The sequence below is a fragment of the Eutrigla gurnardus genome, assembly GCF_963514095.1.
Source record: "Eutrigla gurnardus genome assembly, chromosome: 14".
NCBI classification, from domain to species: Eukaryota; Metazoa; Chordata; class Actinopteri; order Perciformes; family Triglidae; genus Eutrigla; species Eutrigla gurnardus.
This window is the reverse complement of record NC_139937.1, coordinates 17985934-18005232: the sequence shown is the minus strand read 5'-3', so window position 1 is coordinate 18005232 and position 19299 is coordinate 17985934. Positions and strand designations below refer to the sequence as shown.

The window sequence follows — 19299 nt, the reverse complement described above, 5'->3', positions numbered from 1 at the left end:
CAACGTTTATGTGTCGTTGACGCATCAAGCATCACAATTGGGATTTCCCTCTTGAACTTGATTTGCTATTTTTCCGCTCGCACTCGAGTCTAGACTTGAAGCCCCAAAGAACTCATTTTCCCAATAAGGCTTGCGAGCTTTACGTCGTTGTGCGTCAACTCCCCAGTCCCCCCACCATCACCGTTCTACAGAGGAAGAAAGGGGGAGACGGGCAACCTATACAGAACGCTGTAAGTGTAGTCTATATTTATATCGAATATTAAAATACACACATATATAGCTTAAGCCTGTGCCGGTCTGGCTGCTAATAACATCCAACCTTGCCCCGGCTTTAGTTCACACAAATATGAGCGGCAGCGGGCGGCCCAGGACCAGCTCATTCGCTGAGCCTCCCGGAGCTCCCGGATCCGCTGCAGCCGGTGCCGGATCAGCAGTAGCCGGCGGAAGCTCGACAGGAAAAACTGGGGCTTCGCAAGCCAGTGGAAGCAGCTCGACGAGCTTTGGGAATTTGAAACTGCCCAGTAAGTCACATTTTCCATTTCTATTTCAAGCCCACCCAACGGGTCATTACGAAGGCTCGGGTCGTACGTCCTTTGGAGAGAAATGTGTCGGGAGTGTACTTAGTGACGATCATTGTCGCGGAGCTAACCTTAGCCGGCTAGCTGTTAGCTGCTTAGCTAACTTGAGTTAGCTTTCCAGCTAACATTAGCTGTGTTTTTCATTAAGGGACCATTGCGACCAAGGGCTTTTTTTTTATCGCATAGCTAACATTATCGTTAGCTGCTTGTAACCAAGCCGCTAGTGTTTCGACGGTAAATAACGTTATATAAACGTTTTCGGCAACATTACCTAACCATTATTTTTGCATTGTAACCCAAGAATAGAGTGTGTGCTAACCGACTCTCTAATATACTCGTGATTAACATCAGACGTGGAGGCTACTTAGCTGGCTAACGTGCGTTAAAGAGTACGTTTGGCTCAGATAATCAGGTATAACTTTTTTGGACGTCGTCCTCGGTCTGATCTTGCAGAGTGCCACACAAGGGTGCGATACTATACGCCGTGTGGTAGACCGGAGACGTGGATAAAATCAGAGAAAATATCCCAAACTAGTTACAGATTCTTATTAACCACCATATGGTGACCTCACCTTAGCCTAACTAATCACCTGTGTGCCTACACATGCATTCACGACATCCATAACTGGGTTTAAAGAACTGGTCCATTACATAAATCGGCCTCCCGTCATCTGCAAGACAGCGAGAATTCTAGTTTATCACAGTGGAAAACGCGTTGGTAAACTTTTAATATGGCACATAGCCTGTGCGACTGTGTCGGCACCCTCCCAAGTGGAAGACGCGTTATGAATTGAATTACATTTTCTGTACGTCTAGGTGGAAGCCATTATTCCTGCGTGTAATCTGTCTCTACTGGAAACCCTGGTTCGCCAACAGCAAAGTCCATCTCGTTGGCTTTGCTGGTGTGATGACAAGAACTGAATGCTCAGGGGTCATGTAGCTATGCAGCGGTAGTAGTTGGCTGAAGATCTGAAGGGCTGACAGAGGTGTGCAGGACAGACGGGGAACGACAGAAGAAAATAGCATCGCAGCTCTTGTGTCAAATAGCATTTTCAAAACGGGAAAGAAAATCTGGAGTTATTTCGGGCGTGGAAGCTAATAATACTGTACGAGCAATAATTATTAGAGATGGTAAAGTGAACGCCAAGGAAAATGAATGGCAGTCAAAAATCAAAGTCGACTCAAGCTGCCAAGATCAGCAGATCGCCATGAGGTCATTTGGCTCATTCACATCCAATGCGTTTCAATATAAGCTCACACTTCCCTTGTGCAGTTTTCAGAACGTCACCGTCTTGGTCATCAGGATCTGCTGCATTCTATGAAAGCGTTGCTCGTGTGTCAGAGGTCCCTGCAGAAACTACACCACATAGCTGCTTTTGACTTTGTGACCTTTTCACAAAGCAGGTTCAGTCTGAAAACTTTTTTCAACAACAACTTTTTGGCCCTTTTGACTATTTTCACATCCAAATGTAAGCCGTCTGAAGTGGATCAATCTGCAAACACCAGGCCCGATTTAATTGAATTGGCAAAACTGAGGTTGAGGTAGGAAGATCCCTGTGTAGCAGCTATGTTGAGCTCCCTTTCTGATACTTCTACTGTGTCTGTGATTCTGCTGCCAGTCACAAAGGGCAAATGTCACAGATATCACCGTTGACCTTGATTTAATGTTGTCAGACAACTTAGCAGCATGTAGTAGTGAGTTGATCAATGGCTTTAGTGCTGCAGAAAAGGAATACCTCTTCAAGATGAATAAAAGGATTAACAAGCTATAATTGAATCACTAAAGAAAAATATATAATCTCTTTTACTGCTCAAAGCATTAAGGGATGATGCTAATCATGTATGTTAAGTGATTACAACTGGTCAAACAAACATCAGTCTTAAATTCATTCTTAGGTCTTGATATAGTTTCTGAAATTATTTGATAGTAATGGCGATATATTACCTGCCTAGTCACAATATTAAAACACTATTTTTTGTTTTCAATTCCATATTTTGAGGGATATAAGCGTCCCACACACACAAAGCCTGTGTGATTTTAACCAAATATTTCATTTCTTAAGTGTAGTCTAAGCACCAGTAGTTGTACAATAACTTTGCCTTAATAAAACATAGTCTGAAATTGATTTAAATCAAAATGGTCTAATCAAATATTAAGAAGAGTATGAATCCTTGTGAGAATTCCTCACCAGTTTTCATTACTTGACAATATTCATTATTTTGTGCAAGGGTTGAGCGGAGAGATGATCTAGGGCAGGGGTGTCCAACCCTGGTCCTGGAGAGCCCCTGTCCTGCATGTTTTAGGTTTCTCCCTACTCTAACATACCTGATTCGAACGATTTTAAAACCTGTGACAAGCTTCAGTTGCTTGATAACGAGCGCATCATTAGAATCAGGTGTGTAAGAGCAGGGAGAAACCTAAAACATGCAGGACAGGGGCTCTCCAGGACCAGGGTTGGACACCCCTGATCTAGGGCATTGATGATAATCAGAGCAATCATCAATGCCTTTTTCAATGTCAAGGTGATATACGCTCGTTTTCCCATTGATATACATTATTATTTTTAATATTATTATTATTATTATTATAGCTACATTAAAAGGCTGTTTCACAGCAGCATGTCGGCGTATAACTGGCACTTGACACACACCAACGTCCGATGTAAATAACAGTTCAAACCTGTGGAACTTCATAACATTATTGTTCAAATCATTGATTCTTAATAGTCCACCTTCTGTTCCCCTCTCTCTGTCTCCTTTTCTCACACACTCACAGCAAGAGACCCGGTGCTACGTAATGATCTCAGTCCAACAGTCAAAACTAAACCATTAATCTACTCTCCTGCATGCACCTGTATTTATGGGCAGTCAAGCAGTCTGTTTCACTACAGGCAGATTCAACTCAATTACTGCGGTGAATGGGGAAATAAAATCAATTAATCAATACACACTCAACACTGTTGTTTTCTTCCCATGGAGCCGACATGACAACTATTTTGGTTCAGTAAATGACTGCCGTCAATCAGCCTATTGCAGGCAGGTCAGCGAGCCGGAGGGTGGGTACTACACTTCTATGATGATGCCGTCTCTGCTGTGAGCTCTCTATGTGTGCATTGCAGAGCGGTGGTTGTAAACTAGCCTGAGGAGCATATTCACATGCACTAAAAGCACGGCCGGCCGGCCTGGCTGTGTCAACACGGCAAAGAGATGCTCGGATAATAACACACACAGAGGGAGAGCGGCTTCCTTCTCTGCTCAGCTTCTTACTTCACTGTAAGTTAGCAGCATTTACACAGCAAATAGTCGTATATTAATGCTCTGAATCCTCTTTACTTTGACATGCTGAAGGGGGCGGGAATCAGTCCGTCCATCTTCCAATTAGAGGGAATCTGAATTAGAGAGCCACAGCCGCTGGGTTGTGATACTGTACGCCTCGTGGTAACCTGAAGAAACGGAAATTTAAATTAGTGAAAATACTCTAAACTACAGAGTTCCAGATTCTTATTAAGCAGTATCTGGTGACCTTACCACACCTTACTCTAACCTAAACTAAAAGCACTCATCAGTATGTTCACACTCATATATGAAATCACCTCTGCATGGGTTTAAACCGCTGGTCACGTACATAACCCTTACCTCAGGCCGTCATTCATCAAGAGAGGGAGAATTCTAGCTTAGTATAGTAAAGACCGTTTTCCGTGACTGTGGAGACGTGACCAATCCACATTAAATACATTTCTTCACCATTATTATCGTTCCCACTCACTATTTAGTGCCATGGCAATCACAGCCAGAGGTCACGTTATGTCATTTACCATTTTCTTTTTCTTTTCTAAATGATGGAAATATCTGAAAGGACACACTTGGAGACCTTGGTGTGCAACGTCTGTCACAAACTGTATGCTCGCACACAACAAGGAAGGCTGGCCACTGTATTAGCAAATATTGGAAGCTTTATTCGAAAACTTTAAAAGAAGCTTTGAATGTTATGAAAATAAAGCCCTAGTGGCTCCGTCCAGTCCACTTTGCCTGACAAAAAGTGTATTTAATACGCCTTGGCTATATCTTTATACAATTAGAAAATTAGGTAATAATAGATGACTGACAACAAGAAAGTCTAACACAGCTATCTCTGGTCCCATGGTACCTTACATAAAAATATCCCAATCCATGCAGTGTGGTGTACATTTCATATTTAGGAAAAAGTGAGCACCATATTCTGGATCAGCACTTGGCATCTGTCAACGCCAAGTGCTGATCCAGTCAAGTTGAGGCAACGAGAGAGAAATCTGTACGTTGCACGAGTGCGGTTTTGAGTCATGAAAAAAAGAACATAAACTGTAATAGTTGTGCAGTCTAGTTTTCTTTTAAAAGTTAGAGTTATTTGTAATGCAGTTTACATGATTCTGATTGGTGTTTGGTCAATTAAGCATCTTCTAGCCTAGTAGTGATTTATCCAAACCACACCCAGTGTAGATCGATCATCGCACTTCATCAGACAAGGTGCCCTTATCATTCCAATATGACACTAATTATAAACGAATACCTGTTGAATTTTTTTCAAGCAATTGCCGATATATTTATCAGCTAAAAGTGTGTTAGAGTTTTACACTTCCAAGCTGATTGCTTATTAGTGTGGGTGGGAGGAGAGTCACTTTGCTCATCCTTTGCTCTTACTCATCAGGCTTGCGTCGATGCATCAGAAACCAAAGCCATTCACCGACAGCTGGTTATAGTGCTCATCTTTGCATTCATTATTCAAGAGCTATCATGCCACAGCTGCTCCATATTTAATGTTCCTTTGACTTAACTTGTTTTAAATAGGGCTGGGTATCGAAATGACACCGACCGAATTATGACTGTCCAACTCCATATCAGAAAAGTGTTACAAATGTATGCTTTATGGTATATATTGCTTTATTATTGGGATAATAGCATGAATTGTTCAAAGAAACATTTCATGTTAAATAGGAATATGTCTAACTTTCTGTTGATGTTACCAACATATTGATTTCGTCTTGAATTAATACCCATCGTTATTCACAAAGACTGTTTACATTATGAACTTACATTTCAAGAAAACAGAATTATTACATAACAAATAATTGTATATATAGTAGAGAAATGAGCTGTTAGTTATTACTGGAAATTGTGTTTGTCTACATATTAGGCTACGAGTTTTTCATTCACACAAAATATCAAAAAAAGTACTGTTGTGGTATCGCAAGGTATCAACGATTTTCAAATGACACCCAGCCTAGTTCTAAGCGTGTGAAAGTGATGCTAACAGGAAATACAGAGCAGCATTGTGTTGTGAAGCAGGAATAGATGATGCAGGAATGTGCACGACCCACACAGTGACTGATCTCAAAACTGAATATTTCCTACTGACCTCGGGGTAGAGATCAGATCTAGGCCAATCATGTGCATACGCTATCAGCTACTGTTTGCTGATAACCTCGAAAAAGGATGGGTTAGAAAATTGCAAAAATAAGTATACAGTCACAAAGAATCCATTGGTGATGGTTGTCGAATTTGGCATTTGTGAAATCATTAAACGTTTTTTTTTTCAGACACTCATAAACGGCAGTTGAAGAAGCCAAGTTACAGTTTTTGAGACCAAAATGCTTCAGTGTCTGACTCCATTTTAAGACTTGGAGACCTACGAGAGATCAGGAGGGGTCCTGTTGAGACAGGCGAAGTGAACAAGCCCAGGAAATGGTAGCACTTCTGGGTGTGCTACTGTCCATGCAATTTTTATCACAGGCTTTGACAAGCCTTTTGGCAATGGGGCCTCTCCTCTGCTGCTCTTCCCCTCCCAGTGTCATTGCTTCTGGTGCCGATTTGTCAAATCATTCTTGACCCCACGCGGGTACCGGCGTAAAGCACCGAGCAGCTACTTGACCCTAACTAGAGATGTCTTTTACTCTTAGATCCTGAACATCTCACTTTGTCTGATCTCCACAAGGTTTCTGTCTTAAATAGGAATATAATAATATAATAGTATTTTCTTTATTGAGATGTGGATGTTTTTTTTCACCATCCTCCCAGAACAGTCCTGAAGTACAAGCTGTCCCGAAATTAATGTGGAGCGTCCTGAATTTAAAATCTTTGTCTTTTCTACATTATAATTTATTCAAGTCATTCCTAGTGACCTTTTTAACATGAATAAAACATCAAAAGGTTTGTTTGTTTTTGAAGAGTAAGTTCTAGTTAATTCACACCATTTTTGGACCGTTGGATTATTTATAATTTGAATGTTTTTTTTTTGTTTTTTTTTATGTTAAAATGAAAGCAGGTTAAATCCAGATATTTTATGTTAAAAAAGTAGTATTTGCACTTGCCCCGGGGAGAGGCGCAGCACGTTGTCACGGACAAAATGCTGTGGAGTGAGTTCATTGCAGCTTTATGACCCATAAGGGATGTAGAGGAGTAAGTAATTAGTTCTGCATCACATTTTCACCCCTCACATGCAGCCCTCTAGGGGGCGCACCCCACACTTGACAACTACTGCCATCCAGTGATGCATACGGCTTATAACTGACACACTTTCGTCGGATCGGGTGCATCTCTAGTTCAGAACACTGTTGTAGACTTGTGACGGGGTTGAGTGGGTTTAACTCGGGTCGAACCAGGGGGTCAGTAGACCTCCATCATGTGTGTGTCTCCGGTATGAAGGGGTTTGGGCTCGTTTCACCCAGGGGACCAGTGGGAAAGTGTTGTGGGAAGCGGCGGCAGCTCATTACAAGCCAGTGGAGTGTTTCTGGGGAGTCACCACATAGGTCACAGCCATTTAGAGAAGGAGTGAAGGCTTGTTGATTGTTTAGCCTCACTGTGTTAGGAACACTGGTTTCAAGGCTGAGAGGTTCATGTGACTGTGTTTCCCACACGTCTAAACTTTTACATCACCCATGAAAATGATGGTGCCTTTATCATTACGGTGCATTTCATAGCAGGATCTTTCTTTACAATGTGTGTTTTGTACTCTCATCCACAGGAGACAGTGGCAAGGTGACGACGGTGGTAGCCACACCCGGCCAGGGCCCTGATCGCCCACAGGAAGTGTCCTATACAGACATAAAGGTTATAGGAAATGGCTCCTTTGGAGTGGTCTACCAGGCTCGCCTCATCGACAGCCAAGAGATGGTGGCAATTAAGAAAGTTCTCCAAGACAAGAGGTTTAAGGTATGTTAACACAGCCTTACAGTACAGAAGTAACATTTGCATCTACAAAGACGTTTATGCTGGTTTTTTCTGGTTACAAATAACTTGTTTGTTGCTCTTTCACTCTGTGGATTAGATTTGTTTTTTTGTAATTGTCCTGATTTACAGCGCTCTGGCATTTTACTGTGATTTAAAAAAATTTTTCCTCTCTTCATTGCAGAATAGGGAGCTGCAAATTATGAGGAAATTGGACCACTGCAACATTGTGAGGCTACGTTACTTCTTCTACTCCAGTGGAGAGAAGGTGCGTCTGCGCTCACTTGAGGTTTTTTTTTTATGCAGTAGGAAATCAAGTATGAAGAAGAAGCACTTTGCCTTCACACCCAGCCATTTAATGATGCACCCATCTATGATTCATAGACATGTTTCAGACATGTTGGTCCTGGTCTCTGTTGTACATCAAAGTCACGGTCTTTACTTAACGGTTTAAGGATACAAATCATTTTGCTCAATTGCTCAGGTTACTGTCGTGGTTTTGCTTTTGCGCTAAATGCATCTGCGGCCGAGAAACCGTGAGCTGAATTTGGCTTTTGATACATAACCTCAGAATTGTATGCGCTAGAAACAAAGTGCGTGTCCCTGGATTCCATTTTTTATAAGTAAGCCACATGCAATGACTCATTTTGTCTTGTTTTTTAACTTCTCTGCTGTAAAAAGTAGAAAAGTCCCATTTTAGCATTTTGAATTAAGTATTACATTGCTGTCACTATTGTCAAAATAAATGTGATTTTTTTTAGTCATTTACAATAGTTGCTATGGCAGGCTTACTGTGTTTACACTCATAATGATAGATATTTTTTATTACTCAAAGCATGCGAGTGCAAAGCGTAAGATAAATGTTGCATTTTGTCTTCCTAAAAGCCATCTTCAATCGTTACACTAAGCATGCAGCTACTATAATTATTTTGTTGTTTACTTGCCCCCCCTTACAACCAAACATATTTTATGAGACTGGTTTATTCTATACTCATAATATCAGATTAACAGTAGTTTAAACTTCACTTTTCACATCCAGTTACACAGTCGTATTTCCCTTTTTCCTTCTTTTCAGAAAGATGAGGTGTATTTGAATCTGGTGCTGGACTACGTTCCTGAGACAGTGTACAGAGTGGCGAGGCATTTCAACAAGGCCAAGACCACCATCCCCATCATCTATGTTAAGGTGGGTACATGCAATGGTTGGAGATGGATGGATAACACACTCACACACACACATCTGGGTGTGTGTGTGAGTATTTCCCCCCCAAACTGCTTCCACCACGATGCTATGTTCTTCCTGACTGCAGACAAACTTGTCCACAATGTTTGCAGAGGTTATGTTTTTTGCGTGACATCCAAAATCGAGCAATGCTGCTTTATAAAGAACACACAAAGACGGGTAAATACGGTACTGTTAGAAACCGTTTTTTAGAAGCTGCAGAATATTTCGTGCTTTCGAGGTTTGAAGGATACTACTGTAAATGCTTAATTCTAGTCACAGCCTGCAACTCTGACATGGATATTTCCACTTGGACTAATGGATTTATTTTCTACTTCTGTACTTTTAGCATTCAGGCTTCACCCTTCACTCCATTACCTCTTTCAATTTCAACCATTAAAAGGGATTTGATTTAAATATTTCATCCTAGTCATTTGATTTGAGTTTAATCAGTTGAGTCATTTTAAGCAAAATTCAGTGGATACTGAGAGTAATATTTTTGTTCAGTAATTGCCTGGGGATGTGGCAACCGAGTGTTTTTCTGCTCGTCTTTCACAGACGGCTCACTGTTCAAGGATTATGAAAGCAGGACGGGGAAAGATGGTCCAACGGGAATTAATCTGTTTGCAATACACTTGGTTCCCTGTCTAAAAGGGTGCTGATTTTAGGAGTGTTTGCGTTTTTACAATGTCTGTAACAGCAGAGAGGACGCTGTTGTCTCGTGGCCCATTTCCCTTCCTCAGCCTGCTGCTCCCCTGTGGCTTTCAGATGCGTTCTGATCTCTCTGTCCTCCGTCACCCCTCCATCCTTCTATCACAGCATTTCTGGGGTCTTCTTATTCCCCTTCCCATCCCCCACGTTTTTGTCATTTCTATCATTGTTTGCCTCTTCCTCACCCCTCTCCTCCTCCTCTCCCCCCTTTAACATCATCTCTCATCCCTCAGTCATCATGTTCTCTGTTATCATGTTGTAATCTGTGGACAGCCTGCTGTCACTGCATCATGTGGGTAATAATGGTGATAATGGCAGTGATTTGTCATATTAAGATGCTTACCATCTGCATTTCCCAGACACATAAAATGGGTGCAGACGGGCACTTTTTATTCGAGACTGACAACATTTACCTAGGACAGGGCTATTCAACTATATTGTTATGGGGCCCGCATTTTCAGAACGCTAAGGGATTGGGGGACAACTTTCTGAACAACACCTTTTTGGTCATTTGTGTTTATGGGTGAAATTTTTGACACTTTTTTCTTCAAAACATAGGATAATAAAGTTCTGTGCTATGTTATGTAAACTGACTGAGATTATTCCATGATCAACATGGGAATTATTTACGTTATAATAGATTTGTGTATATTTCTGTCTCATCTGAGTTCTGAATAACTTACTGCTGCTCCGACTTGTCTGGCCGTGTCGTACTGTTCGATATATGACCGGGCACGGGTCATAGATGTAGAAAAGCCTCTTTTCACGCTGCAACGGTATTATTTATGCCTTTGTTTGTCACTGCATGAGTGAAAAAAATCAGGATTTATTGTGTTATTTGCTGGGGGTTTTCCCCTTCAGGTATTAAATTTGACATGTGTAAGCAGGACTGGACCAAATAGGGGTTGGATGAGGATAGCTGCACATCTTCAGGGAAAAGATTTCTCTTTCCCCCCCACACAGCTGCTTCTTTCAAGTCACACCTAGCTACACAGCACACCCAACAGCACACACATGGTGCATGTTGAAGTGACTGGCACATGATGAAAGTCTACGCATGCACACACACACACTCCTTCCTTTGCAGAAATTATCACATCACCTACTTTTAAAAAGATCCAGATGGCATGTAAGATGTTTAATTTGTAGTACAGTTACGTAGTAATGTCCGCTAGACATTAGCTCACAATCTGTCCGTCCTTGAAAAACCTTGAATATACCTATAGTGTGAGTGTTGTGACAGTGGATTGTGCTCGCAGGAGGCTGTTCAGTCCTGGCAATGGAGTACAGTAGATTGGAAGCTGCTTATTTCATAATGAACATGTGTCAGTTTTTGGAAAACTGTAAATAAACTTAATGGAATTAATCATTTTCAAATGTTTTAAACCATCCATCTATTTTCTGATGCTTATCCGGGTCCAAGTTGCATTAATTAAATTATTTAATTTGAAGTTGTTGTTATATACTCCTGGAAAGTACTGAAATAATTGTGATTATTAAAGCCTGTTTTCCATCATATGATGTGAACCCCGATAATAGTGAACTTGGGTGTCCTCAAATGCTGTTTTGCTTTTCTTCTTGGAATATCTGTACGATTCTGTCCAAGTTTTTAAACATTGCTATGCGTTATGCCAACACTCTCTTGTCCCCCCCCCCCTCAGGTGTACATGTACCAGCTGTTCCGCAGTCTGGCTTATATCCATTCCCAGGGCGTGTGTCACAGAGACATCAAGCCCCAGAACCTCCTGGTGGACCCAGAGACTGCCATCCTCAAACTCTGCGACTTTGGCAGGTCAGTACCAGCCTCTGGACCTGTCGGTCTCTCTCCATCATTCTTTCCATTGTTGTTGTGGCTGTCTGTGTGTCTCCGCATGTATGTTTAGCTAGCTGTCCGTTTGTGTAGCCATCTCCTTCTCAGTCTTGCCTTTTCCCTGTGTCGATATGTCTCTCTGACTGCTTACATGCTGTGGTTTTATGAAAACGGACACACACACGCTGTGAAATGAAAGGTTCATGTTGTTGACTAGTGTTCCCCTCCTGAACTGTCTTTTTTTGTGTGTGTGCTATCTCACTTTTACCACCTTCTAGTGCAAAGCAGCTAGTTCGGGGAGAGCCAAATGTGTCCTATATCTGCTCAAGGTACTACCGTGCCCCAGAGCTCATCTTTGGTGCCACCGACTACACATCCAACATTGACATCTGGTCAGCCGGCTGTGTGCTGGCTGAGCTGCTGCTGGGCCAGCCCATCTTCCCTGGGGACAGCGGTGTGGACCAGCTAGTAGAGATCATCAAGGTACAGTTGTGATACTATAAACAGTGGCTGAAAGCCAACGGATTGCACAAGCTGGTAGATGAAAGAAGACATGGTCTAAAGTTTGGAATCAAATCTGCTGTCCGTATTGGCTTAATCAGGAAACTCTTTGTAAGAGCTATGGTGCAAGAAACATCAATCAATGGGTGTGGAGTTGTATTTGAGTTTGGTTGATTTATTACATGCATGTATTTGAATACATTTAAATACAGGTCTTATTAAATGGAGAACTAAAGGACAATGCAAGAGGTTCCCTATTGAAACAAAAGGATGTTTGTCTCATCATTGCCACTGACGATCCCTCCTCCACGTTTGGAGTAAGTCATGTTTTCTACATGTTTGACAGGTTTTGGGGACGCCAACAAGGGAGCAGATCCGGGAGATGAACCCGAACTACACAGAGTTCAAATTCCCTCAGATCAAAGCACACCCTTGGACAAAGGTATGTTCCCAATACTGGAGAATATAGCAGTTTCCCCAAACATCAGTGTGTTTTAGTGTGTCTCTGAAACTGCTTGTTTGCCCTTCATGGGATAGGATGATATCAGGAAGGTGGAAAATATCAAAAACTGGAATTTGACGATTATTTTTGTCTCCATATAAGAACACTTTTTGTTTTAATTTTTTAAAAATCTCTGCTCCTACCGCCAAGTAATGAAGGTGTATAATTCCAGTAGCTTCCATACAGCAAATCTTATGTATGATTTCCCCAGCTGTAGTTTCTCTGGTTACCATGGTCACACGTCAACCCGCAGCGGCAAATTACATCTTAAACTCTGAATTCATCAGCAAAGAGCTGTGCGTGAGAGCAGCAGCTTCCTCTCATTGCCGCCGCCTCCGCCGCCACTCGCCGTCTGAAAGCACCTCAAGTCTTCAATTTTCAAAAAGCCCACATTTCTAAATGTGTCTCCCGTCAGGTGTTTAAGCCTCGTACCCCACCAGAGGCCATCGCCCTCTGCTCTCGACTGCTGGAATACACGCCGGTGACCAGGCTGTCTCCCCTGGAAGCGTGTGCGCACGCCTTCTTCGATGAGCTGCGTCAGCCCAACACCCGCCTGCCCAGCGGACGAGAACTGCCGCTCCTCTTCAACTTCAGTCCCGTCGGTCAGTTTACCTCCATTAACTATTTTTTATTTTTTTTATAGAGATTTCTGTGTTTCGGATGACCTTCACTTAGTTGCCATGTTACTGCCCCCATTGTATTTTATGTGCGATTAAACATCTGGTTGTTTCTGCTCCCTCAGAGCTGTCTATCCAGCCCCAGTTGAACTCCACACTCATTCCTCCTCACGCTCGTGCACAGACATCGCCTGCCTCACACGGTAGGTATCCAAACAAAAAATATATACTTTTAATATGAGGCCGTCGTCTTCACTCACAGACCGTATTGAGAAAGGGTTTTATTTATACATGTATTCATGCATTTATTGGACCTTTTTTAAATGGTTTTATGCAGTAGTGGACAAGTAGTACCTCAAGTATTGTGGGAATCAATATATCTATTGCTCACATTGTATTGTACAAGCTTAACCCAGTCTGAACTTAAACCGTGACCCATTTTTAAGCCCAACACGAAAAATATCCTTTGCCCAGACATTAAATATCAGACTACTCTTCACACTTTTATGAAGCTAAAGCACATTTATTTTCATTTTCAGAAACATTATTATCACTTGATAGGCTATTAGGTCTAGTAATTGAACTATATCCGATTATTTCTGTGGGATTAGTCTCGGTGACGCGTGTGCTCTCCTCTCTCCTCCTGCAGAGGGCAGTGTGTCAGACAGTACCGCCCAGCCCAGCTCAGCACCTGGATCCATCAACAACAGCACCTGAGCATCCATCCCTCTGTCATCCTTTCTTTTCGTCTTCCCCATTTTCCTTTTCTCTGCTCTTCTCCCTCTCAACCTCCCCCCCTTGGCTCCAAACCCTTAAAACAGAAAAGAAATAACTATACACACCGACATAAACACTCAGCATTGCTGTTTTTTCCCCCCCAAATTTTAACCATTTCCAATAGAAAGCACTTCCTGTGGCTGCTAGCTCCAGGAAGTTGTGGGGTTGTTTTAAGGATATTTAGGAAGCCTTGCTTGGGCTTAGTATAAGCTGCAGTTCTAAGTCCATGACGGCCCTTGTCTGGCCTGTTAGAATAAAGAAACTTTAAATTGGTCGGGGTGTTTTGGGAGATGAGGAGGGGGTTTGCACATGACATGTGGATTTTCTGTATTATAACATACAGTTGACTTTTATCCCTTTTTTATGTTGATTTTATTTGCATTAGCGTATTTTATGTGTGGCCGTGGTGCCATTGAATGGGGTCATGATTGACTGTGGGGTTGAGAAAGAGGGCCATGTGGTTTCGGGTTAGGCCTGGCTAATATAGACAATCATCCTTAGTGGGTCAAAAATGGCACACTTGTAGTGTCCATGTTTGATCATACAACCCACTGTGTAGAGTAGTGACTCTTCGGTCACGTTCTACTCACGTATTGTCAGTTCACCCAGCCCAATGGTGAACAAATGTGAAGATTTCTTTTTTTAATCTCCCAGTTTGACACCAAAAAAGAACATATTGGCTGTTTTTGTCTCATTTTAGATAAAGAGGTGGTTTTAAATTTTATTGCAAATGAGGGGCACCACAGCCTGTCTTTACAGCTTCTTTGTGATTATTGGCTCCTCAACTGCCTTTTTTTATGTGAACGAGAGGGAGCAGAGCGCACATCTTCAGTTTCTTCGGTATAAGCTCATGTTTTCATTGGTTAAGCTGGAAAACCAAGCGATTCATGTTGGTTCTCGAGTGAACATTGCACATCTCCGAAGGGAGGAAGCAAAGGGGCGAGGCATGCGTCCCGTCCAGCTGTAACATAACTTCACGCGGAGGGAGCCGGTGGTTTGGGCCTCCTGTTGCACCTGAAACCGAAGACTCAACGATGCGTCACGTGTCATTACCACAGTTTCCTAGCACTGTAGGGTGAGAACTCACCTCGTTAATTATGTCACTTTACGGTGTTACGTATCATATCGCTTTGATTATGTTGAAGAATCGGGGACACGGGGCTGAGAGAGACTTCTTTCGCTGTTCGCCTGGCCCGTCGTCATTTCAGCTACAGTTATCGATCAGGAGGAGAACTTTGAATGAAGTAGTTTGGTTTGTGAGAGAGATTAGTTGAAACCCTCTTCGCCCCCCCTTCCTAACAGCCTGCCCGTGACGCTCATATCATGTTCTTCTTGTCCCGTGCTGGTGGTGGTAGGAGGTTCTCGTGAATGATTTACTCAGCCTAACAGTCTACTGTCGGCATGAACCAGTTGTCTTTCTTCCACCACGCAAATGTGCATGTTCAGCCCAGGTTGACCACTCTATATCACTTCCACTAATCTCAGTAATGATCAGACCAGAAATGATGCTCAAGCCCCTGAAACCCAACAGCTTTTGGAGCCTCCCTTTCCATTCCTTTTTGTCCTCCTCCCTCTGCATCCCTCTTTCCTCCTCCTTTTTTTTTCACTGCTAAACTGTAAATATCAAGTACCTTTTATTTTGTTATTTTTGTTATTATTGTTATTATATTGTTGTTCTTGTAATTTTTTTTTTTTTTTTTTTCCCTCTAGTAGACCGGCGCAGCAGCGGCCGGGCTGTTTATCCTCAGTCGCAGTCTGTAAATACAGTTTCATTTCAGTCCCTGGTTCAGGAGGGGAAAAACAGAACAAAATGTTTCATTTTTATTCTCTCTCCCTCCATTTCTCTCTTCACGACTTTCCCTTTTCCCTCATAAATGTTGTCATAACTGTTTTATTTATTGTATTGTGGGTTATTTTTTTTTTAGGGGGAGGGGGGCTGTTGTTTCTTTTCCACTGGGGTGGTACAATTGAGGGTTTAAGGTTTTGTTTTTTTGTTGTTTTTTTTTTTATTCCAAATTTTAGTCAAGCAATGTCACATGCAAAACGATTTCACATCCAAGATACTGTACTGAGATCCAGACGTTGCTGTGTGCGCTTCCCGCCGGTGGGCGTGTGCGTATGCAGGTGCACACGCCCACAGGTGGAGCTCCAGTTTTCCGTTTAACTTCAATGTGAAGGGAATGTTACAAGCCTCTGGATCTAGGGGGGTCGTGGTGTTAGGATGGAGCACGGATTACCTTGTTTGTGTGTGTGTGTAGGTGTGTGTGTGTGTGGGTGGGTGTGTGTGTGTGTGTGTGTGTGGGTGGGTGGGTGTGTGTGTGTGTCCATGTGTGTGTGCAAGCGCGAGTGTCTCTCGAGGAAAGGGGGAATAATGAATCTGTCCATTGACATGTATCATCTCTTGTGTCCGACCATCTCCTGTTTTCTCTGTGTGCGTGCGTGCGTGCGTGCGTGTGTGCGTGCGTGCGTGCGTGCGTGCGTGCGTGCGTGCGTGCGTGCGTGCGTGCGTGTGTGTGTGTGTGTGTGTCGTACGGTGTGTATGCTTCACAGATACTTGATGAGTTTCTTGAGCACAGCTGCAGGGAATGTGTGTGCGTTTGCGTGTGTGCTGACAGACCATGGACATCGTTCCTCGTACTCCAGACATTTTCCTAAATGAAGTGCTGACTAAATGTGCTATTTTAATGTTTTTTTTGTTTTTTTTTGTTTTTTTTTCCATCTTCTGATCCGTCACACTTTGTTTTTAATTTGCTGTGACCCTGCTCTTTTATCACCCTTGTCTGAGGGTAAAACGTCATAGTCGGGAACAGAACGGTTGGATAAAGGAGATGATGAAGAGAGAGGGATGGAGGGAGAGAAACAGTTTTTGTTTGTTGGTATAAATAATTAAACTCATTAATAAAGTGATGAAACTGTTCCTGTCTCACATCAATGATTGAATTATATCTGAATAAGTGAGCCATATTTGCATGACCACCGTGGGGATACAAGTCATAATGACATTAAAATCTGTTCATTTATACCCACGTGTCCTGTGTGTACAAAGACTAAGCTTGTAACGCATTTAGTCAAATTAACGCAGCGTAGTAGAAATGCAACCATATGGAATTTAAGGGCCAAAAGTGAAACCTTTGTGTGTTTGTTCAGCACCAGGGAGTGTTTACCAGGAGTTAGGGATTTTAAGATTCTTATCATGTAAAATGTAATTTAAAAAAAAAATGTACTTCTACTAAAAGTCCTCCATTTAAAAGTACTTGTACAAGTCAATAAGTATTTTTAGCTAAATGTACATTTAAAAACTATAAGGCTCTTATAAACTACAATAATCAATTAATTAAACTGAAATATCTATAAATTAATTGTAATGAGTTCCACCTCAACCAGATATGCCATTTTAATTCTGCTGATATGTTCTTTTACTTTTGATATGTTATGAACAATAAACTGATATAACTTGTGCACATTTACATAAGTAACATTTGGAATTGTGACAGTGTTTTCACACAGTTCTAGTGGTACTTTTCATCCTCTCTTCCACTGCAGCGTACAGCAGGTGTTAAACCTGCTAATAAAATGATGATGCACATCGTGAAAAGGATTTTGATGTGTGATGCTCGCTGATACAAGCCAGCATCCTTTGGGATCTTGGGTGGAAATGACGGCTCCTTCTCTGCCTGCTGGTAACTGGAGATGCAATCTGTTCTCGGTCTTGCATCACCTTGAAGAGCAGTGCGACGAGGAGGAGAACACATGTTGACTTTGTGTTCAGGCCGAGGTGCTGACCCGTGAACAGTTTGTGCGTGTGCCTACGTATAAACTCGCTGTTTGCGTTTAGGGAACCTTTTCAACGGAGGGATTAATGAAACGGTGGAGTCGGGGAAGTTCAGTGAACTCTGGAAGGGATTGGTTTCAGAGTGATGAAATCAGAGCGGTAGTCATGGAAACCACGCCGTTGCTAATGTTAGTGAAAATGTTTCCGACCTTGACTGATGAAATCTTGAACTTCCAGGGGTTTGATTGTATGCGGCGTGTGAACAGAGGGAGGCTGGTTCATGGACGGCTGGTATTTGTTTTGTCATTGTATTTATCTTTTGAACTGTTATCTCTTCGTTTTTGTTTCTGTGATATCTGTGCATCACATTGAATTCAGGTCTGTCATGGGAAGTTTAGATGTTTGTCATTTATAATTTGAATCTTTGTCAGGTCAGACGTTGATCCGCGTCTCCTCTTTTGCACTGTCGTCCTATGACTAAAATGTCTGTGCTTACTCAGGTGATGACATGAGATCATTTCAGAGGACGTTTCATCTGTTTTCTGTACATCTTGCCTTTTCTAAGACAGGACATGACTCATCTTTTATCTACAGGATGGTTCCTCCTCCTTAAAAGGGAGATCCCTGCTAGACTCAGGGTCGTTCCTGCGACCTCCCTCTGGGCTTTTGGCATGAGAAGGCAGGGGTGAACATTATTTTCCTCTGCAGACGAAAAGACTTTGTCGAATAAAACCAGAGGAGAAAAAGCTGATCCTGGTTTGTTGATCTTTATTGGGCGGATTCCTTTTTCCTCTCATTTGACTCCGTGACTTGAAGGACCTGCGGCACACACACACACCTCAAACGGGGCTGAATGCCTTCAGGTCCACTTAACCAGGGGCCGAGGATGCCTCTCCCACACCTTGGTCTCAATTTTTCATTCAGGCCAGAATCCGCTTCACCGCTGTGAAAGAAGAGCAGGATTTAATGAAGTCTCATGGTGTCTGTGAACTCCCGCCTTTGTCCGTGTTCGGTGTAAAAATATTTATAGGCTCTGGCAGAACCGTTGCTGCCCGGTGCTTGACTAAAATTGCTTGATTGCCTTTAAGCCTGCCCCTCAAATTCAGCTCGGATGAATTCATACTGTGTCTTTGTGTGACGCCCCATCCTTTGTCTCTATTCAGAAACATGAACTCAAGTCTTATGTAGACATTTTAGCATCCTACTTATTATATTGAAGCTATGTAGGCAGAAGAATTCGTACAGCTGGGTGTTATTAGTTTACTCAATTAATCATAGGGTTTGATGGATTTCACACACACACACACACACACACACACACAACAAAACACTAGTAGGATGAACAGCTGTTGTTTTTGTTTTATTTTCTATTTTATAATGTATTTCTTTGGGGCATATGGCGTAACAATTTGCATTTTTCTTGTATTAGATATGAGGAATAAAACTCTTAGAAAATAACCCTCTTCATAACTCCCCAAATTAGTCTGTTATCATGTTGTTTTGTGGAACAAATCCTGCTCATCGACCCCTAAATTGATCAAAAACAAGACCACGCCTGTGGCTCTGTGAGGCTGTACAGCGGTGCTTTGCACTAAATGCTTCATCAGCA

The 19299-nt window shown here is 42.2% G+C and overlaps 1 protein-coding gene across 3 annotated transcripts; it reads left to right on the top strand.

Annotated features, from left to right (window-relative positions):
- The first annotated feature begins 94 nt into the window (after positions 1–94).
- On the top strand, positions 95–16834 carry gsk3ab (glycogen synthase kinase 3 alpha b). Of its 3 annotated transcripts, none has more exons than XR_014598292.1 (12): positions 95–230; positions 336–521; positions 7576–7763; positions 7963–8046; positions 8854–8964; positions 11373–11503; positions 11800–12004; positions 12369–12464; positions 12940–13126; positions 13267–13344; positions 13791–16180; positions 16277–16834. XR_014598292.1 is itself a non-coding variant. In XM_084026651.1 (11 exons), exons 2-11 carry the CDS (start codon positions 347–349, stop codon positions 13856–13858), a joined length of 1323 nt encoding a protein of 440 aa, XP_083882777.1. In that variant the 5' UTR covers positions 95–230; positions 336–346; the 3' UTR covers positions 13859–16834. The 3 variants fall into 3 exon arrangements, 1 of the variants encoding a protein (XP_083882777.1); XR_014598293.1 differs by having other exon boundaries at positions 13791–16188; XM_084026651.1 differs by having other exon boundaries at positions 13791–16834.
- The last annotated feature ends 2465 nt before the right edge of the window (positions 16835–19299 follow it).

Bases quoted from the DNA above. Each gene is read 5' to 3' on its own strand.
- gsk3ab (XM_084026651.1), top strand. From the start codon at position 347: ATGAGCGGCAGCGGGCGGCCCAGGACCAGCTCATTCGCTGAGCCTCCC. The intron at 7,764-7,962 runs GTATGTTAACAC...TCTTCATTGCAG, and splicing joins TCCAAGACAAGAGGTTTAAG to AATAGGGAGCTGCAAATTAT. The intron at 11,504-11,799 runs GTCAGTACCAGC...ACCACCTTCTAG, and splicing joins AAACTCTGCGACTTTGGCAG to TGCAAAGCAGCTAGTTCGGG.